Here is a 27,141-nt window from a genome sequence, read left to right as displayed (position 1 = left end):
TAATGACAAGAATGGGATACAAAATCTACTTACTTAGTGACATTAGGCCTATAACTTGGAAATAAAAGCGAGCTAAAGAGATAATCAGTGCAAGGGTTTGAACACGGGTTAGAACGCGTTTTGACTGCTGGGAAAGGCGCAACAATGCAACATTATCTAAACACACAGACAGAGGGGATGGTACACGTTGGTGTTTGATTGGAGCCAAGCATTGATGAGCATATTGACCATTAAAGAACATCAGCGACAGGGAGAGGGACTGAATCAGCTTCACACTGCGGGAATATATTAAGAATGCGGGAAGGGCAAATAACTGACTGCGGTAGAGCTCATGGACTGCGGCCGGAAACCTGTCCATCTTTTCCACGGAAAAGTAAAGAGAGGGAAACGATGTACGAGGAGAACTGTGCCGGTCAGATGAAGCGACAGTATTTCCAAAAAGCTCATCACAGGTAAGATACTAAACAAAAATTCGTATCGTGTCAGCAAGAGTTTTACCAGGAAAGAAGTCTCGGGAATTGAATCCATACTTGAGGAATCATGGTCAGGGACATACGTAGAAGTGCAATGTTGAGATAACGGGTCCATTCTGCTTCTTTGGCATGTCTGATTTTGTATTCTGCGTATTTGACCTCTGACGATTCTAGATGTCTGAACTGTGATGAAACACTTTCAGAGAGAGCTGAGACTTCTCACTACCTGATTCAGTGTAATTGGAACTTAAGTTTATTTCAGTGCACAGAGAGTGGGTCTCCCCTCAGCATGCTCACTGAAGATAGTAATTAAATATAATTCCACTCACTGTTTCAGGCAACACAAATTATTGCGGCGATAAGATTCCCCGACTCCAGCTGCCACATGTTCTCTCTTCCAGGGAGGCATTACTTTTCTGTTCTTTCCCCTGGATGTAATGCGCGAATAGCGATTTTAATTCATGTCCATTAATTCATTTGCAGTGCCGCCAACACCTGTGACGATAACGCTCCTGTCCTCTCCGTCCCTCGCACTGCTCTGTACAACAGCTGGTTTCTTCCCGAAAGATTTTAACCTCACTTGGTTCAAAAATGACACGGAACTTAGAACTGGAGTTAATACTACAGAAAGGCAAAACGATGAGGGATTGTATCAGGTCTCCAGCTCCCTCAAACCTGTTGACATCTCGTCGGTTTATACCTGCCAAATTTCTCATATTTCTGTCAGTATGCCAGCCAAGGACAGCTACGCATTTCGCGATCAGGGTAAGAGTCCTAAATTACTCCTGCAAATTGTATCTTGTTGGATTTAGGGGCATAATCCGGGCCGTTCTATCTCCCCAAATCTACAGCAGAACTTTATTAAAGGAATTAGATGAAGAGCGTTATTAGATGAAGAGCGTTCATTGCTCCGGCAGAAAGGGGTTGTCGAGTGGACACATGTCACGAAGTCGGACAAAGTAGTGGATGATTCATTTTGACTTGATTTGATTTATTATTTTCACATGTATTAAAATGCAGTGAAAAGTATTGTTTCTTGCGCGCTATACAGCCAAAGCCTACCGGACATACAGAATGTGGTGTTCCAGTTATACCTAGGGTGGAGAGACGGATGAACTTAATAAGAGGTAGGTCCGTTCAAAAGTCTGATGACACCAGAGCAGAAGTTGTTTTTGAGTTGATTGGTACGTGTCTTCAAACTTCTGTAACTTTTTCCCGAGGGAAGAAGGTTGAAGATAATATATCCGAAGTGCGTGGCATCATTGATTATGCTCGTTGCTTTAACGAGCAGCGGGAAGTGTGGACAGAGTCAATGGTTGGGAGGCTGGTTTGCGTGATGGACTGAGCTTCGTTCACGACATTTAGTAGTTTTTTGCAGTCTTGGACAGAGCTGGAGCCATACCAAGCTGTGATACAACCAGGAAGAACGCTTTCTATGGTGCATCTGTAAATGTTGGTGAAAGTCGTAGCGGACATGCCAAATTCCTTTAGTTCCTCAGAAAGTAGAGGCGTTGGTGGGCTTTCTAATCTATTGGGTTTGCATGGAGGCACCAGGACAAGTTGTTGGTGATCTGGACACTTAGAAACGTGAATCTCTCGACCACTTCCACTTCATCCCCATTGATGTGGAAAGGGGCATGTCCTCTACTATGCTTCCTGAAGTCGATGATTATCTCCTTTGTTTGTTGACATTGAGAGAGAGATTATTATTGTCGCACCAGCTCACCAGATTGTCTACCGCTTTCTTGTAGGCCGACACATCATTGTTTGAGATCGGACCCACTATGGTGGTGTCATCAGCAAAATTGAAAATTGAGTTGGAGTGGAATTTGGCCACACAGTCATAGATGTATATGGAGTGCAGTAAGGGGCTGGGGAGACAGTCTTCTGGGGCATCGGTGTTGTCGCTTATCGTTAACGATTGTGATCTGTGGGTTAGGAAGTCTAGGATCAGGTCACAGAGGGAGGAGCTGAGCCCCAGGCCACGGAGTTTGGAGTTAGGTTTTGTAGGAATAATGAATAAAGGCTGAGCTGTAGTCAATAAATAGGAGTCTGACGTAGGTGTCTTTGTTAGCTAGGTGTTCCAGGGTTGAGTGTAGGGCCAGGGAGATGGCGTCTGCTGTGGACCTGTTGCAGCGATAGGTGAACTGTAGTGGATCCAAACAATCTAGGGGGCCTTTCAAAGCACTTCTTAATGATGGATGTTGGAGCCACCAGACGATAGTCATTAAGGCATGCTACCTGGTTTTTCTTTGGTACCAGGATGATGGATGATTCATATGGAGTACGTAACTTATTTCAATCTCATACACAGAGAATGCTTGTCCATGTTGCAGGAGGAATTAAATGATTGGCTGGAGCACGAGGCTCCATATATATCCCTATCATCAATGCTAGAGAATCCCAGCACAACAGTGCAACATGTAAGGCTTAAGCATTCACGATAATCTTCTGCAAAGTTGCAGATTGAATGATTCAACTTGGCTTTCTCTGAAGGTCCCCAGCATCACAAAAGTCAGTCTTCAGTCAATTCAATTTACTCCACTTTATAGCAGGAAAGGGCTGAAGACACTGGACACTGCAAAGTCTCTGGGCTCTGACAATATTCCAAAATAATATGGAAGACTTGTGCCCCAGAATATGCTGTGCACCTAATCAAACTGTTTCGAGGTCTACAACACTGGCAACTACCGGGCAATATGTCCTGTGCACCAAAAACAGGATGCATCCAACTGGATAAATGACCACCCCATCAATCTGTCTTGGATCATCAGTAAATTGATTGAGTGATGAAAGGATCAGCAACAGCGCTATCAAGCAGCACTTGCTTAGCAATAAACATGCTCAATGATGCTCAGATTGGGTTCCACGAGGACCATTCACTTCTTGACCTAATTTCAGCTTTGGTTCATTCGTGACTGAAAGAGCTGAACTCTGGAGGTGCAATGAGAGTCACTTCCCTTGACATCAAAGCAGTACTTAACGGATTGTGTCATCAAGCAGCCCTCGCAAAATTGGTATCAATGGGACATTGTCAATGTCAATCTCTGCTACGTCGAATCATATTTGGCACAAAGGATGATGGTTGTGGTGGCGGGAAGTCAATCATTTCCGTTCCTGCACATCACTGCAGGAGTTCCTCAGAATGCTGTCCTGGACCAAGTTCCTTCGGTTATTTCACGGGTCGTCTTCTTTCCATCATAAGATCAGAAGTGAGGAGGTTCGCTGATGACAGCACAATGTCCAGCAACATTTATGAATCCTCAGATGCTGAGGCACTCCATGTCCAAATGCAGCAAGGCCTAAACAATATCCAGGCCTGGGCTGGCAAAAGGCAAGTAACCTTCACGTGACACAAGTGTCAGGCAATGGCCATCTCCAACAATAAAGAATAGAACCACAGCCTCCTGTGTCAGCAGCGAAGATGCATTTAAGCAACTCAGCAAGGCTCCTGAGGTAGCACCTTACAAACGCAAGACTACTATCACCTATATGGACAAGGGCAGCAGACAGTTGGGAATAACACTACCTGCAATATCGCCTCTAAATCATTCACCATGCTGATTTGGAAATATGTCGCCATTACCTGATTGTCGCTAGGTTAAAATTCCAGAACTCCCTCCTCAACAGTACTGTGGGTGCACCTACACCACATGGACGTCGGGGGTCCAATAGTGCAATGCACGACCAACCTCTCAAGCTAATTGGGATAGACAATACTGTTGACTTAGCCGGCAACACAAATATCATGTAAATTAATGGACGAAATGTATTATTGTGTACAAATTCTCAAGGGTCACTATGACTGTGTGAGGCTCTTGCCAAAAAACAAAACTCACATTGGGATCCATTGCAGGAATAAATCAATCAAAACGTTTTCCAATTGCCTTGCCCTTGTAAAGCTCTCATCCACAACACCGGTGAAGTTATGTGATGTGAGGAAAGGGACTTGGGACAACTTCAGCGGATAGCCAAAAGATTAATCACTGTTAGTCATTAACATTAGTTATCGTGATTTGTGCTTTACAAATAATAAACTTTGTGGAAACTTAATTGGATCATAAATTGACTCACCATGTGGAGGTGAACGGAAAATTTCAACTGCATACACTCGAAAAAAGGGAGCTGCAAAGATATCTGTCTGATAACTCAGCACGACTGAAACTGCAAAGCGAATTTGCTCTGCCATAATGTCACCCGCCTCCGGCATAACGTGAAGGCTAATGTAGTGAATGCACATTCACTGCAAATTTTTAAAATGAACTGTACAATTTCATGGACCGAACAGTTTTAATTTCGATCGTACTGCACACAAGTAGGGAGTTTAGTTTATCGTAACATTGCAAGCTCTTTCGTAGAGTTATCTAATTAATTCATCTCACCAGTGCCACCATAACTCTAGAAATATTCTCCCTTCAAGTTTTATACAACTCTCTTCTAAATTGAACTGTTGAAATACTTCCCTTGAGTTTTCAGGCAATGTATTCCAACTGACATCAACACGCTTTGTGAATTGGCTTTCTCCATGTCGCCTCTGATTTTGACCAAATTGCCCTAAATCAGTACCTTTGCATAACTTTACTGTAATATTTCTTTGCATTTGCTATATCAAACAGATCAATGATATGAACAATACCATCAGATTATTCTAAACTTCTCTAAACTCTGAAAAAGAGCCCGAGCTTCTCCAGTCTCCCCGCATAATGAATCTTCATGACCTTGCAAAATCCTAGTGAATCTCTTCTCTCCTCCACACCCCACTCCTCTCCCTCAGAGACATTGACATCTTTCCTAAAGTGCCATGCCCAGATTTTGAAAGAATATTTCAGTTGGAAAACAACAATTTGGTTTTGAATAATGAAGATGGATTAATAAGAGAGTTGCCGTTCGGGAACCTTGAGGATGTAGTGACCACAATATGATAGAATTCCAGGTGTTTTCAACTTAAATAAGGGCAATTAAAATATGATGAGGGAGGAGTTGTAAGGTAAACTGGGTAAACAAGTTATGATACAGGTCAGTAGATGAGCAGATATTCAAACAGCTAGTCCAAAATGATTAGTAGGTGTTTATCCCAAACAAAAAGCGGGATTGCACGAGAAAGAGGAAAAATCCACAGTTAACAATGAAGTCAATGATAACGTTCAATTGAAAAGAAGGATGTACAACGTGGTAGACCAGAGGACTGGGAAGTGTTGAGGACCAACAACAAAAGACTATAAAGTTCCTAAGAAGGGAGAAAATGAACTTTAAGCGAAAACTTACATGCAGCATAGAAACAATGAAAGTTTATACGGATATATCAATAGGAAGCGTGATGAAATTAATAGTCAATTTCATCCACTATAACTCGTTGCTTAAATTATTTAAGTAATTTTCAAATAATGCATCTTGTCTAATTGTTACAGGATTTGGCTGTTTGAGAGATTTGGGGGAATAGAAAGAGGCAGACGTCATAATGATACATCATGCAGAAAGCTGTATAATCATTGCGTGAAACATTACATAAAATCAAGAAAAGGCTGATGTTATCACAAATGTACAGTGCGTTTTAATCTGTGTTGCACTCTGGTAGTTTAATACTATTGCTCTGAGGCCTCGCAGTAAAATCAAAGTGGGACACCCAGACATGAGACGACAATTTTGATATGTCAGTACGACTTGATAACTAACGTTGCTCATATGTTTAGCATCACTTGCTCCTGCAAATCGTAACATTAAACTTTGTCCTCCCGAGGTAAAGAAGACCGGATGTTCCCCTATCGCCAGGTGTCTGGATCTGCAGCGGCTGTATTAATAATTCTAGCGATGACAGTGATACTGCGGGTTCTCTTCAAACGCTGCGACTTAGATGGATCTGATGGTAAAACGTCCTGATTCACAATTGTGTTCTAACGTCCCAATGCAGCGTAATCCTGTGGCAAATGTAGCTGAAATGGTGCAGACTTGAATCTAGATTTTGGCAGAAGTTTTGTCGTTCGAGGGCCCAGTGCTGAGACGAGAACAGGATGTACACTTCAGAATGTCACGAACTATGAACATTAAACTTAACTGGATTTTTGTTCTCGGCGTTGTGAATTCTGTCGGTTAATCGCCACTCGCATTTGACTGTGCTTGAAGGGGAAGCAACAATGGGGTAGATGCCGTGAACCTGGAATACAAATGTAAAAGGAGTACATAAAATCAGAAAGTGCTGGAGATACTCAAATCTCAGATAGAACCTGTGGAGATAAATGTTTTGGGTCCATGCTTTTGTGTCAGAACACTGACCCGGAAAGGTAACCAATGTCTGATCTGTTGAGTATTTTCCGCAATTTCTGCTTTTACTTCACAATTTCAGAATCTGCAGTACCTTGGTTTGTTTGTAATTGGCATTGTGTTCTGTAGCGTGGATCCCATCTCAGCCACATGCAGCACCGGTTGTTACATTTTCACTGCTGATGCGCCTGGTCACTTTGCTCCAACGTTGAGTAATTATTGCTGAAAACATTTCAGGTGATGAAGTTGATCATTAATGTATTGTCTTTCTCTCGTAGACAGGAGGGCTACTGAGGACATAACCGACAAGTCCAAGAAGCAGGTCAGTTTCAGTGATGGGAAATAGGCTGCTATTTCAATGTACTAATCACTTACATCACTGATATATTGATAGGCTCAGGATGTCGAAAATGCTCCTGCTGAAGGCGAGCGCAGGGGGGTAAAACATGTTGAGTTCTTAAGTACCGGAGTTCCCACCACCAATGTGAATGTGTAGTCAGTGTCCCATTGTTACAATGAGATATGAGTCCAGGGATTCTCCAACGCTTGCAGACAGCAGATGTTTGCATTTTGTCAGTGTCAGTTAGATGGCTATTCGTCCGCCTGAAGAGATAGACCGCTCCGTTATATGATATAGGGCGGTACAGTGGTATAGTGCCAGGGACCCGGGTTCAATTGCGGCCTCAGGTGACTGTCTGGAGTTTGCACATTCTCCCAGTATTCGTGTGGGTTTCCTCCTGGTGCTCCGGTTTATGCCACAATCCAAAGATATGTAGGTTAGGTTGATTGGCCAAGCTAAATTGCCCCATCGTGTCAGGGGGGATTACCAGGTAAATATGTGGATCTACGGGGGTTCGGCCTTGGTGGGATTGTTGTCGGTGCAGGCTCGATGGGCCGAATGGCTTCCTTCTGCACTGTACGGATTCTATGATTCTATGATCACCCAATAGCCGCACCATGAATCTCTGAGTGTCCTGTGTAGGTTGACTGGACCTGTTCACTGACCGCTATACCGGGCCTTACCTGCTCCCAGTGGCCCTGTAGGGGAAAAAATTCTGAAATAATCAACTCCGTAGCTAGGAAATATGTTCGATGCTGGGTAGCTCATGCACAAGTCCCACTCGACCAGAACGAGTTATGTTAGCAATGACTGTGAATCAATATTCAAATAAATAACGCCAGTTTTCTCCGTTGTATTTGTGAGTGGTTATCACCCGGACGATGTCATTAACAGATCTGATCTGCAGGAATTCTACTCAGCTTTTTTTTTGTTGTCGTCATTGTCCTCAAAGTTGTTTTTGTGGTTTGATGTAACGTTAATATTTCACCCAAATTCTTATCAGAACGTGTGCGCAGGAGAGGCGGAGAATCCGAATTACGCTGCTCTCAACCTCGGAGAGCTGACGGAAACAGGGAAGCGGGAAATGAGGGACGAAGGTAGCACCGTTTATGTCCTGGTAAGATCGAGAATAAAAGTTAATTTCAACCAGTTCTGACACATTGGCAGCCTGAAAAATATAATTTGAGCGAAAAACGCGGCTGAAATGTCATTGTTGCTCCGACAGGCCAAGCAAAGCACCAATGGTAAATTAACATATGCGTCTTTGGATCTCATCATTTCCGATAAAACATCAGTAGTGAACCAGGGGGAAAGGAAAGTGGACTACGCTGAAATCAAAAGAAACAACCCAAGAGAAAAATCCTGGATCGCATGAACATCATGAGAGTCCTGTGATGTTGGTTACAGGCGGGCTGGCTGTCCCGTTGTGCGAATACTAAAACGATGTGTATGTAATGGGCTGACTGTAACTTCTATTGTAATTGGCTGCAATAGGAGGAAGGGGCAGGTGATGTAGCGGGCGGCACGGTAGCACAGTGGTTAGCACTGCTGCTTCACAGCTCCAGGGTCCCGGGTTCGATTCCCGGCTCGGGTCACTGTCTGTGTGGAGTTTGCACATTCTCCTCGTGTCTGCGTGGGTTTCCTCCGGGTGCTCCGGTTTCCTCCCACAGTCCAAAAGATGTGCAGGTTAGGTTGATTGGCCAGGTTAAAAATTGCCCCTTGGAGTCCTGAGATGCGTAGGTTAGAGGGATTAGTGGGTAAAATATGTGGGGGTAGGGCCTGGGTGGGATTGTGGTCGGTGCAGACTCGATGGGCCGAATGGCCTCCTTCTGCACTGTAGGGATTCTATGATGTAATTACAACAAGGTTCTGGAATTTGGATCAGCGCGAATTCTTGCAAAAACAAACCAATCAATGTGTAAATTATTAGAGGCTTCAAATGGGAAGAAAGGTAACTGGGATCCCTGGCCTTTTCTGATGGGAGACGGTATGACCATTTAGTTGGATCAGTTATTTTATAGTATTCAGAACGCAGAAACAGGGCACTCATCTCAACAAGTCTTTGCCTATGACAGTGTTGTATACGAACGTCCACCCATCGGATTTCAGCCAAGCACATCGACATTTCCTTCCATTTAATCCTCCCACATGCATTATACTATTTTCCTCGTTCAAACGTACAGCCTGGTGGCGTCAATTCTTCTTGTAGTAGTGAAATGCGCATTTACATTCCGTGGGTAAGAGGTGTCTCGTGAGGTCATTTTGATTTAGCCACTATCTTAGATTTCTTCTTCTGGCACCACCCAGAACTGTAAATATTTTATTCGTGCCTCCCCTGTTGATACATTTTTAAAAGTTAAAAATCTCACTCAGATCATTCTCCCACTTAAAAGTCATAAGCCACATGGACGGAAGCAGAACTTTCAAACCATATGTAATTACATTTACATCAACCTCAGCTTTTCGCACCATCCCGGGATCCCGCAATTTTAGTATCAAAAATATATCAATATCAATCTCGACCATCATCATAAAAATTAGAAGTTGCTTCCATGCCGCGCTATGGGCGTTTCCTTCCAAGAAAACCGTTCTGCAGTAAAGTGCAGTAAATTTTGGAATATAAGGATAAACTACATCGTGTAATATCCACATCCCTCTTGGATAAATGATTCCAAAGATCAACAAGTCTTTGAGTGAAGTTATCCCTCCTGTTGCCAGTCCATAATGAGGGACCTCCTTTTCGATAACTAGCTCCAGGCTCCCTAGCCAGGGGAGAGAAATACCTACGTCTATCCCATTAAGTTGATAATGATTGTATCTATCTTCCAATTCGTTTACCTCTCGTTGTGATAAGCGCCAGGTGATATAGATCCATCAACTTACAGCTGCTATACATATGTCAATTCCCTAATGCAAGAAGCCAATCGTGTGAGCATTAATTGGACTCTTTCCAAGGCAAGTACTTCATTTCTCGCACAAGGAGATCAATATTGGATGGAATGCACGAGTGTGGTCACACCGTGGCCTTACGTTTGTATGTTCTAACACATTCATAATAAAGGTTAACATTCGATCAGAATTCTTGATTGTTCACTGTCTGGCCATTTTGATCTGTGATTCCTCCCCCTGGACACCCAGATCCAAATAAAAGCTAAACATTAAATCACTTACTAAATATGGGTGTCACTGACTAGGCGTCCATTTATTGCCTATCCTTCGTTTCCCTTGGGAAGGTAACAGTAAGCCGTGTTCCTGAACTGCTGCACTCCCTGAGGTGTAGGTATACCCAGTGTACTGTTAAGCAGGGTGTTCCTAGAGTTTGACCAAGCGGTAGTGAAGGAATGGTGATACATTTACAAGCTAGGCTTGTAAATATGTTACGGGAGGGGGAACCTCCAGACCACTGACAGGTAGCAATCAGAAATACATCTAATTTTCGGATAGTGGTGGTGGCCCTCTAGATGATAAGGCTTGTTGGTTCGATGTGTTCTGTCTAAGGAACCTTGGTGAGTTTCTGTAGCGAATCTTGCAGATGGTACACACTACTGCCTCAGTTCGTCAGTGGTAGAGGGATTGAATATTTATAGAAGGGGTAGTAATCAAATCATTATAATTCAAGACAGAAACTCCAAAGTGTTTTAGGAAGCCCACCTGAACCATAGGTTTTACATCTTGAATTTGGCTCGGATAAGTATGAGATATTTCACTTCAGGTATGATTCAAGTGACCCACTAGGGAGCTTTTATCAAACACAGCTTATTTAAGAATATAGTCAACATGTATAGTAAGAAAATTAGCAAGAACTTTCACCAATTACAAGTGAAAACAACTACAATAACGTAGAACTCTTAACCTATATATATATATATATATCAGATGTTCCAATCAAAACCAACATCCTATAAACAAATCCCTTTAAATAGATTTATCACGGCACAGGCTAAAGCTCACATAATACTGGAATCCAGTTCCCCGTGTTGAATGCTGATTTCAAATGATCTTGAAAACTCAGAGCAGCTTTTGTTGTCAACTCCCCAAAACACCAAAACACAGATTTTTTACTGCAGGATAGCAAACAAGATGTGCTTTCAGCTAACTGGTAAAACTTCCAAAATAAAATGAGAGGGCCTTCTTTCAGCTATGCTTCTAACACTGCAGCCAAAGCGAAACTAAAAACAATCCTTGTCACCTGACCGACAGTTTTATTCTCCTCCCACCAATGACATCACATTAGGCTGTGAGCATGATTTTTTTTAAAAACTTTCTTAAAGAGACATTAACATCACAAAATGGACTACTTTGTACTGGATGCAGGCAAGACTTCTGAATGTTGTTATAGCTTCACCCATCCAGAGAAGTGAACAGTATTCCTTCACATTCCTGACTTGTGCCCTGTAGATGGGAGTCAGGAGGTGAGTTACTCGGAGCAGGATTTGTAGCCTCTGACCTGCTCTGGTAGCCACAGTATGTATATGGTTTATTCCAGTACAGTTCCTGGTAAATGGTAACCCCCAGGATGGTAGGCGATTCAGCGATGGTAAAGCCACTGAATGTCGAAGGGTGATAGTTATATCCTTTCTTGTTTAAGAGATATTCGATTTTTTTGTACTTTCTCCATCCAAAGCATATAATCTTACACTTCCCCAATTATATTCTGTCTTTCATGTTCATTCCCACTCACTCAACTTTCAACTCTTAGCCCTCCCAATACAGCATACTTTCGCACATCACTCACCCAGCTTGCAAGTTTGAACACATTTCACTCGATCACTTCATATTGATCAACCTATATCATTTGAGATTCAGCACTAATTCTTATGCCATACCATTCATGACAACCTGTCAACCAGAAATGAAATTTCTTTCTGACTGTTGTCTATCAGAGTGAACCTGAGCTCGAATGTGTTCCCTGTACATTGAAAATAATAGTTCTCGGGTCCATAATGGCCTCTCGGAATACTGCCTGATGACTGGACTCCAATGGCCATTTCAGTTTAGGAACTGCTGCTATTTCATTTAATTTAATACAATTTACAGTTTGAAGCTTCAAATTCCACCAAATTCCGGTGTAACTGCTTCAGGATGCATTGATGTTATAAATACTCTGACAAATCTGGGTATTCACTAGTCTTTGCACGGAGCCGGTTTTGCGTATTCCGTCACGTTGTAATGAATTGACATTTGGATCTATTTCATGAACATCATGAAAACAATGTTGTTAGATGGGTGCCTCCTCTCAAGTCAACGCTGCTGCACGGGAATAATTTAAATAGAAAATAGACAATGAAAATATGAGCCGGAGTAGCTCGTTCGGCCCCTCGAGCATGCTCAACGATTTAATATAATCATGGCTTGTCGAAAGCAATGCCATGCTACCGTTTCCTCCCCATACCCACTGACGCCTATAGTGTCTAGAAATCTATCTACTTTTACTTCTTAAGTGCAGTCCATGACTTCACATCTTCAGCCTCCTTTGGTAGATAATTCCATAGGATCACCACCCCATGAGTGAGTACACTTCTCATCATCTCTGTCCGAAATGGCCCACCCCGTGTCCTCAGACTGTTATCACTTGTTCTCATAGAATCATAGAAACCCTACAGTACAGAAAGAGGCCATTCGGCCCATCGAGTCTGCACTGACCACAAATCCCACCCAGGCCCTACCCCCATGTCCCTACATATTTACCCACTAATCCCTCTAACCTACACATCCCAGGACACTAAGGGCAATTTTTTTTTAGCATGGCCAATCAACCTAACCTGCACATCTTTGGACTGTGGGAGGAAACCGGAGCACCCGGAGGAAACCCACGCAGACACGAGGAGAATGTGCAAACTCCACACAGACAGTGACCCAAGCCGGGAATCGAACCCAGGACCCTGGAGCTGTGAAGCAGCAGTGCTAACCACTGTGCTACCGTGCCGCCCGGTGATTTCTAAAACCACCCCACCCGGAACGCCGCCCAGATTGTCAGAGGGAACATCATTCTTGCATCTAGTCTGTCCAGGCCTGTCAGACTTTCATAAGTTTCAGTGAGATCTCCTCTCATTCTTCTGAACCCCAGTGAATGCAGACATTGTGCATTATTATTATTACAGAAATTACGCACAATTAAATAACAGCACTATTATGTACTGAAGTGGAATTTGTTTCCAATGCAGGTAACAGCCCCACCACCGCCCACCTCCCTACCTTCACAGGTCCAGGTCACTATCGCCACACTCCTCCTAAATTTCAAGAACCGCACCTCAGCAACAACAGCTGAAACATTGAGAGATTTTTAACGGCCATTCTATCGCACAACTCGGCTGCCCTACCTCTTCAAGATTACGTTGCGACCTCACGACCGACTTCAACCTAAAGACGACTTGAATCAGCCTGAATGCGGGATGAGAAGGCTTGAGTTCAGCTCGCTGCTGCATGATCTTCTGCTTCTGTCCGTGAAGTCGATCGGAGTCGTTTACATTATCCTGAAAACGGAGGGCTTTTGGTGGGACGGGGCATGTTAACTTAACAACGCCACCGTGGCATAGTGGTTTTGATGTTGAAATGTATATCGTCGAGGCCTAGACTCATGGTCCAGAGCCGTCACTTCAAATGCAACAACAGTTGAGGAATTTCAAACAATTCTTTAAGTTGAGTTACTGTAATTTCTGTCGCTATTTTTGACACAAATAGAACAAAATTGCCACACAAAAAAAATCACCTGGCGTGGTAACATCTGTTGAGAGTGTGAAAACCAGGGTAAATATTTTAGTTCCATAAACTAAATAAGAACTAGAAAAGGTTGCATATGTTACAAGTTTTACACAAGTGTAAAGGTAGGATAAGTGTATAAGGGAGGAAAAGAAGAAAGCAAGCGCTGCGATAGGTTGGATGAAAGGAACGATTCAATAAGACCATAAGATCATAAGAGATAGGAAAATGAGTAAGCCATTCGGCCCCTCGAGCCTGTCCTGTCATTCAATAGGATCATGTCTGATCCAACATTCCTCATGTCCACTTTCCTGCTCAATCCCGGTAACCCTTGATGCCCTTGCTGATCAGAAACCTATGTATGTTCGCCTGAAGTATAAACAAGGATCTCCCCACTCCCCAGCTCTCTGCAGCAAGGAGCGCCGAATACTCACACCATCTGAGAGGAGGAATTACTCCTCATCTCAGCCTTATATTCTTGCCGCTTTATTTGGATGCCATATCCTCTTAAATAAGTGCAACGTAAGGGCAAAATAAGGGCAACTTAAACAAGGGCAATTATAATGGTAAGAGAGAGGAATTGTCTGAGGTGAATTGGGTAAACAAGCTTAAATAACGGTCAGTAGATGAATAGTGGCAGATATTCAAGCAGCTGGTCCAGAATGTTTAGCAGGTGTTTACCCCAATCAAAGAGGCAAAATCCATCGTTATCAGAGGAGGTCAAGGATAATGCTAAATTGAAAAGTATGGTGTACAAAGTGGCAATGGATAGAGGTAGAGAAGAGAATTGGAAACTTCCTAGAATCCAGCAGCAAAACACCAAAAACGAAGTGAGAAAATGAAGTTTGAGAGAAAACCTACATGTTCTTAAGAAGGGAAAAAATGAATTTTGAGAGAAACCTTGCATGCAGTTAGAGTTCCTGTGGATATATTAATTGGAAGTGGACAGTTAAGGTAACTATGGGACGTCTGCTGAATTAGGCAAGTGAATTAATAACAGCAAACAAAGAAATGGTGGATATGCTAAATACATTTTTAGCATCAGTCTTAACCACAGAAGACATTGCAAATATTCTTAAGTTATCAGATGCGCTGATTTCAAATAACATGGTGGAACTTACAAAAATCCTAATGACAAGGGATAAAGTATTGGAGAAACTCAAGAGGCTAAAAGTGGACAAGTCACCAGGACACGATGAACTGCACACAATGGCGTTAATGGAAATGGCTGCAGAGATAGAGCTTGAAATTGTTCGTAGCTCACTAAATTCCCAGGAGGGTACCAGAAGATTGAAAAACAGCCAATGTGACACCCTTGTTCAAAATGTTAGATAGGCTGAAGGCAGAGCACTATAAACTAAACTTTTTGGTTCAACATGTATTATTAGCAAGGTGCTGGAGTCAATAATCAAAGAGAAAATAGCAAATCATTTGGGAAAGTTAAATATAATCAAATCTAGTCAACATGGTTTTATGAAACATAAATAATGTTTGACAAATTTTCTTGAATTATTTGAGGGTGTAACAGGGAAATTGAAGATTGGCTGTCACAGAATATATATAGAGTTGGAATAAATGGGCCATTTTTAGAGTGAAAGGACGTAACTACTGGAATACTGCAGGGATCAGTTCTTGGCCCGCAATTGTTCACTATTTCCACGAATGACCTGAAGGAAGGAACATAACTTAAGTTTTAAAAATTTGCCAATGATACGAAGATAGGTGGAAGGCCATCTTGTGATGAGGATATTGTGATTCTGCAATGGGATATAGATAGATAGAAGGCTGTGCTATCCAGAGAGACTAAATCGTCTGTGACTGTGTTCCTTGGAGTTCAAAACAGTGAGGAGTGACCTTATTCAAACAAATTAGAACCTGAGTGGGTTTGGCAGCGTAGATGATGAGATGTTTCCACGACTAGGAGAGTATTGGACATAGCTTTAAGATAAAGGCCTGGTCTTTTAAAACAGAGGTGCATATAAATTTCCTCTCGCAGAGCATGGTGAATCTTTGAAATTATCTTCCCCAAAGGGTGGTGGAGGCTGGAACTTTATACGTATTTAAAATGAAGGTGGATAAATGATTGATGGATCGAGAAATAGAGGGGAATTGGCACAGAAAAGGAGTTGAGGCTGACATAGATCAACCATGATTGTATTGAATGTGGGGGAACGCTTAAAATGCCTTGTGGCCTACTTCTACTTAGAGTAGTTCTTCTGTCCTTCGGTCCTAGACTCTTGTATGAGGGGAAATATCCTCTCAGCATTGACCCTGCCAAGCACCTTAAAAATCATATTTGTTTCAATGAGAGCACCTCTCATTCTTCTCAATTATATTGAGTAGAATTCCAATCTGTTTAATCTTTCCTCATAGGTGGATTCCTTCATGCCACGGATCATCCTAGTCAACCTTCCCTGAATTGCCTGCAATGAAAAAATATATTTCCTTAAATAAGGGGACCAAAACTGCTGACAATATTCCAGATGTGGTCTTACCAGTATCTTGCACAGTTGCAGCAAGACTTCGCTAATCTTATACTCCAACTCCCTTGAAATAAGTGCCAACGTTCCATTAGCCTCCCTGATTACCTGCTGCACCTGTGTACCAACTTTCTGTGTGTCGTGCACAAATACCCCAATTCCCTTTGTGTTTCAGCTTTCTGCAGTTTTTCTCCATTTAAGTAATTCTCTGCTATTTTGTTCTCCCTTGCTAAATGAACAGCTTCTCATTTTCCCACATTATACTCCATTTGGCAACATTTTGCCCACCTACTTAACCTATCCATATCTCTTTGGAAACCGTTTGTATCCCTCTCGCAACTTGTCTTTCGACCTATTTTTGAGCGTCTGCAAATGTAAAGTACCTTCGCTTGCTTCCTCTAAGTCGTTATTGGTTTCATGGAAAAAATGGACGATAATGCAAGGCAAAAGCAAATGGCAATGAGACAAGTAAAGAAACAAAATGTGGGTTTAGAGGAAGTACAATTGTGAAAGCAAATCCATCGCTAACTGTTCAACCGCTTCCAACACATAAACCCTTCACAAGGTACCTTTGCATTCGAACAAAAGAGATTAGCATGTGCCCTTTTGCCACATCCTGTAGCACAATCGATTACCTCAGACATTCCTTTAGCTGAATGAAATATTCAATTGTGATTTTTATATCCCAATTTTGCGGTTCGAGATGCGATTTGGTGCACATTGTGGTAACAAAAAGTAGATTGTGTAGAACAGGTTCTCTCAGTGCGCCAATGTGTCCGCGAGATTCGTCATTTCAGTTGTTTTATTTTTCGGCTCCATTTCCGCTTTGATCGCTCTGTTCTTGACCTCTTACATTCTTCCGTTGTATCGGTATAACATCGAGAATGAGCACGTCACTGGACAGGCATCTTACAAATTCAAATCACAATATTCCCCTTCCCCCAATCCTACACACATACATATATATATATATATATATATATATTCATTTATTGATGCCAGCTGTTGATGATCATTGTCCATTTCCCATTGACAGGTCTACAGAAACGATCCTTGTTATTTTTGACTTGTCGTTTTACTACCTTTCTTTTTACGGAATAACGACCTCTCTTTTTATAATTCCCTCATGCCTTCCACCATAGCTTAAATCTTCTATTTGTCATTCCCTCCTGCGTAGTCTGTCCTTGCATTGGCTTAAAAACCGTTACATCTCTAACTTTGTCAATCATTGACGCAACTTCCTTTGCATGAAACATTAGCATCTTCCTCCTCACACTCTTTCAGATCTGCTGAATAGTTGCTGCTTTTCTGACTTTGTGTCAGATTTCCAGGAAAGGCAGCAATTTGTCTTTCTAATACTGACAATGAAACTATCAAATTGTAGTAAGAAGACCCTAATGTCCTTTGGGGAATCTGTCCACCTTATTCTATGAGTGTGTAGATGTGACTGCAATTGCATCCCATCCCATTCAGTTTCCTTTAAAAATATGACTCACCGACACAGTTTCAAGTCGGCTTAGGGGTGGGCAGTAAGTGTTGGCCTTGCCATCGGCGCATCTGTCCAATGAATTAATTTTTTAAAACTCGCCTAATGTTACTGGCATTGATAGCAAAGAAACATCAGTTTTCAGAAGGCGCGATTCTTGTTGTTGCAGACAGTAGTGTATTGAAAAGCAATAAACGGGCTTGGTTTACAGTTTGATCAAGTCGATACTAACATACCAGAGGATAAAGTGTTAAGGAAGCAGAGAAGATAGAAAAGGTCTGCGTGGAGGATGATGATAGCAGGTCGGTCGCGTAACTTTTCAGAAAGAGTTGAACTTAAACAAGGATCGAAATCAAAGCGAAGTGCTGAGGGATGTGCAACTACATTCCAAAAATACTCTAATCAAATTAGTGAAGCAGCGAGACAAACTGCTATAGCAGGAGTCTGATGTCACAATTGTGGTCATTTCTGCTGGGTATATTAGGGTTGGGAGTGAGCATTCCTATATCTACCACACTCAAATTGGATATGTAGGAAAAGCAGGAAGGTCGGTGATAATATTATTCAAGAATTCCATTGCAATAGTAATAGTGTATAGGAGTGAAACCAAATGCAAATTCTCTTGGCTACATGGATTGCTGCATTGGGGATATATAATAGACCATCAGAGTACATAGAGTAATCAAAGTGAGCAATTAGTAACCAGATAGGAGAGCACAGAAAATAAAGAATCTTAATGATAGGTCACTTCAGATGTTTAAAAATTCACCTGGTAGAGAAATAGAATGTTTATTTTCATTTATTCCATTAAGCTGCCGCTTCTAGTTCTCGCGAACCGGTGTTGACCAGATTCCGAGTATAAATACCAGACAATATTTAGGAGAACTGATCTAAGAAAAAACGCGTAATGTAAATTGCATCTGCGACATACTTATAAATAAAAGAAAAATCACCATTGAATAGTGATCCGGATTAAACAAGCTCGAATGGGACGATTGGTATTTCGCTGCGACACCGAATTGAAGAATTTATATAGAATAAAGTTGAAAACCTCATTGGAATTTAGAAAGAAAATTATGCCGTTCAGAGCATCCGGAACCGTCCTGCCACTCAACACAGTTATTACCGTTTTGTACATTATCTCAATTTACCGGCGTTTAATATAGATCCCTTAATGTAACTGTCTTCTTTAAAAAATGTTAATCTCAGAATTGAAGATTTCAATTACCGAGAATGCAAAATCCACTGGGGGGAGGGGGGGTGGTGGGGAGTGGGGCGGGGGGGGGGGGGGGGGGGGATCAATCTTTCTTTCGCAAAATTATTTCGAAGTTCACTCATAAATAAACCGACACTTATCAGGATATCTCCTTCAATTGCCTGTTGTCAAAAACTTATTTTTAAATGAATTAATCCCGCAAAGCACATTGGAACGTTCTTGCATCCAATACGCTATATAAATGTAAGTTGTTATTTGTGAGTGTAATTTGACCGAGGATGCCCCAAATACGAGATATTATATACACTACAGCTAGTTAAATTCATCCAACACAAGTTTCTTGCATCTTGTTCAATTCAGCAGGAGCTTGGAATAAATAGAGCATTAATTCAATGCGCTTTAGTTGCGCTCTGTTGGGTTCAGTTAAGTTCCATTTCACTGGAACGGAGTTAACTTTAATGACTAGAGTTAATAATTCGATGGTTCGATAGTCTGATAGAGGAACTGGAACTGGATGGCTGGAATGGCAAGCGGGAAACCCTAAATAATGCTTTGACCGGGGTTCAAATCCCCCTATGGCAGATGCTGAAATTTGAACTCAATAGAAATCTGGAGTTAAAACGCTAATAATGATTATGAAATTGTCGTATGCGCCCATCTAGTTCATTGTGCTTTAATCGTGGGCTGACCTACATGCGACTCCAGAACCACAGCAATATGGTGACTCGTAAATGGTGCACCTCAAGGGCAAATGGCGATGGGCAATAAATGCTGGCCTCGCCAGCGACGTCCGCATCAAATGCATTTAAATCATCAAAACTTTGATAAACCTGAATTTCTTTTGTTTATTGCATCTATTTGCAGTAATCAGTCGCATGTTAAAATGCGATAAGATGGTTACAGTAATGGGATCATAGTTACATTAAAATAATGTTTCCGGCAGAGCTTTGTTTCCCCAAACTGTCGCATTAAGATAACAGATAGCACCAGAAATGTATGAAAGAGCGCTGGTTATTGCGGGGCAGCCCAACACCTTGCATTTCTGATATAGGTTTCTTTATCCTCCATCCCTGATTCCACCTCCCCCCTCCCCCGCCCCCCCCACCCCCCACCCCCTCCCCATCACTACACATGGCAGATAATTTCCTGATCGGATCGTTTTCATTCTGCGCCTATCATGCAGGTCATCGTACCTTACTGACATTAACTTTATTACTCTATGTTTCTGATATCGCAAACAGGTGGAACACATTAACATTACAGCACAGCGCTGTTCAGATATGGGTGTAAGGATCTGACGAGCTGTGTGGCGCAGGGATGACTGATGGGGCCTTAACTTTTTACAATTGATGTGGATGACTTAGATAAAGGGACTATATGATTGCTAAATTTGCTGATCTTGCAAAGATAGATAGGAAAGTACATTGTGAAAAGAATAAAAGGAACATACCAAGGGATTTGGATATGTTAAGTGAATGGGCAAAACTTTGGCAAATTCAGTATAATATCGGCAATGCGAAATTGACCATTTTGGAAGGAAGAATAAAAAAATAAGCATATTATCTAAATTACTGAAGGTTGGAGAGCTCTGAGCTGCAGAGGGTTCTGCGCATCCCACTGACTGAATCATAAAAGTCTAGTATGCAGGTACAACAAGTAATTAGGAAAGCTAATTGAATGTTATCATTTATTGTGGGGGGATTCAGTAGTGGGGAGGTTATGCTTCAATTGTACAGAGTATCGGTGAGACCATATCTACAGTATTGTGTACAGTATTAGTCTCCTTACTGAAGGAACCATGTAAATTCGTTAGAAGCAGTTCAGACTAATAGACCAATACCAGGAATGGAAGGGTTATCAAGACGGCGCCGGAGCGAGGCGACTTCTTGCAAGCTGCGCCCAGCATGCCTTCTAATTCTATCTTTTACTCTTGTTCTATGCTTCTAAAACTTAATTCTAACTCTTTTAAACAATGCTTTATTTCCGTAACACACATTCTGCACCCTCCTTTCCTTTTCAATGAACGTTATGCTTTATCTGTATAGCGCGCAAGAAACAACACTTCTCACTGTATACTAATACATGTGACAATAATGAAGAGCAACAGGTGGAAACCTTTGAGAACCTGAGGGGTATTGACAGGATGGATGTGGAGAGGATGTTTCCTCTTCTCAGAGAAGCTAGAACTAGAGGACACTGTAAAACAAAAGAATAAAGGAGCTGCTCACTTAAGACAGAGATGCAGAGATTTTGTTCTCCCAGAGGTCATTGAGACTTTGGAACACTCGTCCGCAAAAGGCAATGGATCCAGATCTACGGAACACTTTGAAGGCAGAGCTGGTTAGATTATCGATTAACAAGGGTGGTTTATCCGGGGTAAGCAATAATGTGGGGTTGAAGTTACAGTCAGGTCAACTATTATTTTATTGAATAACGGTGCATGTTCGACTGGCCGAGTAGCCTCTTCCTGCTCCTCTGTCTGTTTGTTCCTATTGCTGCCACGTAGTCTACCCTTCGGGAATATGTCCTCATGATGCTGCTATCCTGTTCTCAATGCAAAAAGTGTATATTCAACAAATTAACCTCCATCAACTTTAATGATGAGAATGGGCCACATCATCCGCACATATTCTGGTTGTTGCACTCACGGAAGATTCGTAATATGGGCTCTATCGCCAAGCATGGGGCACGCGGTGCCATACACTTATCATCTGGTATAATCAACCTGCATTAATGTGTGACCCCAGAATCCCAACAGGAACCCCCCACCTTTTTTTAAACAGATGAGAGTTCACCATTCTGCAAACAAATACTTCGCTGATCAGGAAAGCAATTCATAAATCAGAGGCATAACTTCAACATGGAGGATATGACATGGAAATCGATACTGAGAGAAGGCCACAAGCCAGTCAGGATTGGGAACTAAGGTTACTGAGTTAAAAGGCCGACAGTAAAGATGGGGACTTTTTGAAAAGAAAACAGCAGTATTAATGAATAATGATTGAATCACACCAATGATCACAGAGGATAAGACGAGAGTCAATCAGGCACTGGAGGGTTATGAATATTATTAAAAACAGATAAAGTTTTCAGATTGTGGTGAGCCCCTGGTAGATGGAGTGAAGAGATAGATGCAGCGATTACACAAACATGTAGCAAAGATTGAGTCGCTTTAATGGAGATGTTAATGTCCATAGAAGTTGTGATAAGCAGACAGGTACATTGTCCGCGAGGTAGATATTTTTGTGTGTGTGATCCCCATTAGCCTGAATTTCTAAGATGCGTCTGCCACTTTATATACAACAGCTATTAATTAGAGTTTAGCCCGGTAATACTCATCAATGTAAAATTGAATTTTTGTCGCATCAATTATAACAATAGTCAACGTATAACAATTGTCTTTCTCTCAATTCCCAGTGCCGCCATCCCTCCAGCTCCTTCAAGCCACACACTCTTTTATAAAACAAGGGGCTTCTTTCCAGAGGTGGTTAACATCACACGGTATAAGAATGACTTCAAAATTACATCTAAGATTAATGCCACGGAAATATGGAATGAGGAGGGATTATACCAGGTTTCAAGCTCCATCATTCCTGTGGAGAGCGGGTATGTTTATACCTGCCAGATTTCTCATGTCTCACTCGAGGCCCCAGTAAACGTCAGATACAATGTTCCGGCTCAAGGTCAGTGTCTCGGATTTTCAGTTCTCCCTAATCTGTATTTTTATTCTGTGCACAAGCCTGGTAGAGATTTCTGTCACCACTGATACTCAACTTTAAGATAACAATCGTCCGATTCACTACCGCCAAAGTCGCACTCTAGCAGACGTTACATTTCTCTCCCATGATCTCTTATGTACTTCCACCGTGAAGACCTTCCTTCTTGGATTCACGCCCGACGCTGCACACATTGGGGGCTGGTTTGCAGTCTATTCACTCCACATATCTGGACTGTAGTGGATCGTTATCCACTGTCCCTTACCGAGCACACGTTTGACGGGCGGTTTCCTCACCAACATTGATTCTACTGTCATTTTCTGGTGATGTCCGCCAGTTCCCTCTTCCCTCTGGTCATTCTGCCGGAATCTTTGGTGCGCTGTGGGCTCTATGGTAACGAGATTGATAAGTGTCAGCCTTGACTCAATTGGTTACTCACTTCAGCATAAAAAAGATTGTGGGTCCAGCTCCTGCCTTAGTAACAGGAAAAGGTTGACATTCCGTGCAGGAGCGACGGATGACGCATCGTCGGAGGTGCTGTCTTTCTGATAGAACATAGAACATAGAACATTACAGCGCAGTACAAGCCCTTCGGCCCTCGATGTTGCGCCGACCAGTGAAACCAATCTAAAGCCACTCTATTCTACACTATTCCAAAATCATCCATATGTTTATCCAATAACCATTGGAATGCTCTTAATGTTGACGAGTCCACTACTGCTGCAGGCAGGGCATTCCCCGTCTTTACCACTCTCTGAGTAAAGAACCTACCTCTAACATCTGTCCTATATCTCTCACCCCTCAATTTAAAGCTATGTCTCCTCATGTTAGCCATCACCATCCGAGGAAAAAGGCTCTCACTATCCACCCTATCTAATCCTCTGATCATCTTGTATGCCTCTATTAAGTCACCTCTTAACCTTCTTCTCTCTAACGAAAACAACATCAAGTCCCTCAGCCTTTCCTCATACGATTTTCCCACCATACCAGGCAACATCCTGGTAAATCTCCTCTGCACACTTTCCAACACTTCCACATCTTTCCTATAATGCGGCGACCAGAACTGTACGCAATACTCCAACTGCGGCCGCACCAGAGTTTTGTACAGTTGCAGCATGACCTCCTGGCTCCGAAACTCAATCCCTCTACCAATAAAAGCTAACACACCGTATGCCTCCTTAACAACCCTATCAACCTGGGTGCCAACTTTCAGGGATCTATGCACATGGACACCCAGATCCCTCTGTTCATCCACACTACCAAGTATCTTACCATTAGCCCAGTACTCTGTATCCCTGTTACTCCTTCCAAAGTGAATCACCTCACTCTTTTCCGCATTAAACTCCATTTGCCACCTCTCAGCCCAGCTCTGCAGCTTATCTATGTCCCTCTGTAACCTGCCACTTCCCTCCGCACTGTCGACAACTCCACCAACTTTAGCATCATCTGCAAATTTACTAATCCATCCTTCCACGCCCTCATCCAGGTCATTAATAAAAATAACAAACAGCAGTGGCCCCAAAACAGATTCTTGTGGTACACCACTTGTAACTGAACTCCAGGATGAATATTTCCCATCAACCACCACCCTCTGTTTTCTTCCAGCTAGCCAATTCCTGATCCAAACCACTAAATCACCCTGAATCCCATGTGTCCGTATTTTCTGCAAAAGCTTACCATGGGGAACCTTATCAAACGCTTTGCTGAAATCTATATACACCACATCAACCGCTTTACCCTCATCCACCTCTTTGGTCACCTTCTCAAAGAACTCAATAAGGTTTGTGAGGCACGACCTATCCTTCACAAAACCGTGCTGACTATCCCTAATCAAATTATTCCTTTCTAGGTGATTATAAATCCTATCTCTTATAATGCTTTCCAAAACTTTGCCCACAACAGGAGTAAGGCTCACCGGTCTATAATTGCCAAGATTGTCCCTACTCCCCTTCTTGAACAAGGGGACAACATTTGCTTCCCTCCAGTCTTTTGGCATTGTTCCTGTAGACAATGACGACACAAAGATCAAAGCCAAAGACGCTGCAATCTCCTCTCCAGCCTCCCAGAGAATCCGAGGATAAATCCCATCCGGCCCAGGGGACTTATCAATTTTTACCCTTTCCAGAATTGCTAACACCTCCTCCTTATGAACCTCAATCCCGTCCAGTCCAACAGCCTGTATCTCAGTACTCCCCTCGACAACACTGCCACTCTCCTATGTGAATACCGACGAAAAATATTCATTTAGTGCCTCTCCTATCTCTTCAGACTCCACGCACATGATGGGATGGCAATTCTAGACACTTTGCTTCAGTTGGACGCAAATGCCATAGGTTTACCGTTTTGGATATGTATCCCGACTATAGGCATCACATAAAAACATAATCTGATGATTCTCACTTTGTTCTGTGAGGGACAGTTAACAAATTGGCAGCCACAAATCCTACATTAGAACAGTGGCTACATTTCAAAAATACATCACTGACTTTAAAGCGTTGCAGAATTTCCTGAACGGCGCTTTATAAATGCAAGTTTCATTTTCTTTTGGCTAGCCGCCGTTCCCAACCAACTATATGTTTTAAGAAAATGCGAGGACTATATTCAAGTTTTAATCACTCGATGCAGCATCGCGTACTTGGAGTAATGATGGTATAATTGTTGTATATTCAGCCTCATCTCCAATAGGGTAATGGACCAAGACAAACTATCGAGGTATATTTCAGATAGTATATATCTTATGAGCAGCCAAGTGTTTTCTCCCACTTCATGAAGGAAATTTGTTCATACAGAACCACACCCCTTACCCAATAAGGCTTTAGTGGCTTATTGGGTAATCCTTTCCTGCAGGATGTCCCGAGGCATGGTACATTGGGGAAACCATGCAGATGCTATGACAACGGATGAATGAACACCGCTCGACAATCACCAGGCAAGACTGTTCTCTTCCTGTGGGGGAGCACTTCAGCAGTCACGGGCATTCAGGCTTGGATCTTCAGGTAAGCGTTCTCCAAGGCGGCCTTCACGACACACGACCGCGCAGAGTCGCTGAGCAGAAACTGATAGCCAAGTTCCGCACACAGGAGGACGGCCTAAACCGGGATGTTGGATTTATGTCACATTATCAGTAACCCCCACAGCTTGCCCCCTGGACTTGCAGAATCTCACTAGCTGTTCTGTGTGGAGACAATAAACATCTCTTTAACGTGTGTTTAATGCTCCCTCCGCCCACATTGTCAGTACCTTTAAGACCTGGCTGGCTGTAGGGATTCGCATTCTAATTAGTATTCTGTAACTTGATTTCTGTGTCTCTGTGCACTGTTTGAGAGCACATTTCCACTCCATCTGACGAAGGAGCAGCGCTCCGAAAGCTTATGGCATTTGCTACCAAATAAACCTGTTGGACTTTAACCTGGTGTTGTGAGACTTCTTACTGTGTTCACCCCAGTCCAACGCCGGCATCTCCACATCTGAAACAAGAACAGAGGAAGTTGAAAAAAAACTCTGCAGGTTTGCCAGCGTCTATCATGAGCGAAACACGGTTTCGTTGGAACTGAAAGGATGGAGAATATTAGAGCAAAAGCAGCAGCAACAAAAAGTAGCAACTTTAAGAAAAAACGACAGATGATCAGGTGTGAGACGGGGCGGGGGTCTTTTGCATGAGGACAATACACGTACAACACAATATTTTTAAAAAAGGAAAGGAAGGTCTGAGATGTAAGGACTGAGGAGAAGAGGAAAACCAAGCGCAAGTACTTCATTACCTACAGAACAGCCAGTGACACGAAAGCGAGCATTTAACAACATGTTGCTGCAGAAATATTAGATTTTTTAAAATGTTTATGTTGGATTTCACTTACATTGATGAATACCATTACAGAGGCAATAGGTTTTCTCAGATTGTTGCGGTGCAGAAGGAAACCCTTGGTTCTTCTTGTCCATACTGGCTTTCCGAATGAGCAAGTCACGTAGTTTATTTCATATCCATTAATTCAAAATCTTATTTACAAATACCTGGACTGGCTCTGGAATAGAATTACGGGAAAGATCCAGTTTCACTTATTCTCGAATGTAATTAAGACTTGTCATATTCATTTGCGTTCCTCAGAATTACTCTCGCTTTATTTGCTGCTGAAAAAGTGAGCAAACGTTTGTGTGCATAGGTCAGTTCAAATATTTAATAAAGAACATTTGTATGAAATCGAATTAAGCTCTAGCCAGTGAGATGAGAACAAGGAGCCTTTGCTGTACCAGCTCAGAATATGTTAACAATAAGATCTTAGCTGTGAGGTCAAAGTATTTCCCAGGGCTTCCAGTGTCAGAGGGGGAACAATGATTGCAATTGAGGATAGACCAAACGATTTGATGGACATAATTGTTATCTGAAGAAAATACGATTGTAAAAATTTCAAATAACCGCCCATAAAGGGAAGGCTTGCAATGAAAAAATCTCATAGTTCTTGACAGTCGGAGAGG

At 42.3% G+C, this 27,141-nt stretch overlaps 1 protein-coding gene across 1 annotated transcript; it reads left to right on the top strand.

Annotated features, from left to right (window-relative positions):
• The first annotated feature begins 1,094 nt into the window (after nt 1–1,094).
• Nucleotides 1,095–10,148, top strand: LOC144492307 (uncharacterized). Its single transcript, XM_078210299.1, has 5 exons — nt 1,095–1,238; nt 6,211–6,336; nt 7,010–7,053; nt 8,075–8,188; nt 8,297–10,148. The coding sequence occupies exons 1-5, from the start codon at nt 1,202–1,204 to the stop codon at nt 8,444–8,446; spliced, it is 471 nt and encodes a 156-aa protein (XP_078066425.1). The 5' UTR covers nt 1,095–1,201; the 3' UTR covers nt 8,447–10,148.
• The last annotated feature ends 16,993 nt before the right edge of the window (nt 10,149–27,141 follow it).

Source organism: Mustelus asterias, chromosome 4, assembly GCF_964213995.1.
Source record: "Mustelus asterias chromosome 4, sMusAst1.hap1.1, whole genome shotgun sequence".
Classification (NCBI taxonomy): Eukaryota; Metazoa; Chordata; class Chondrichthyes; order Carcharhiniformes; family Triakidae; genus Mustelus; species Mustelus asterias.
This window is presented reverse-complemented; position numbering and strand designations above follow the sequence as displayed.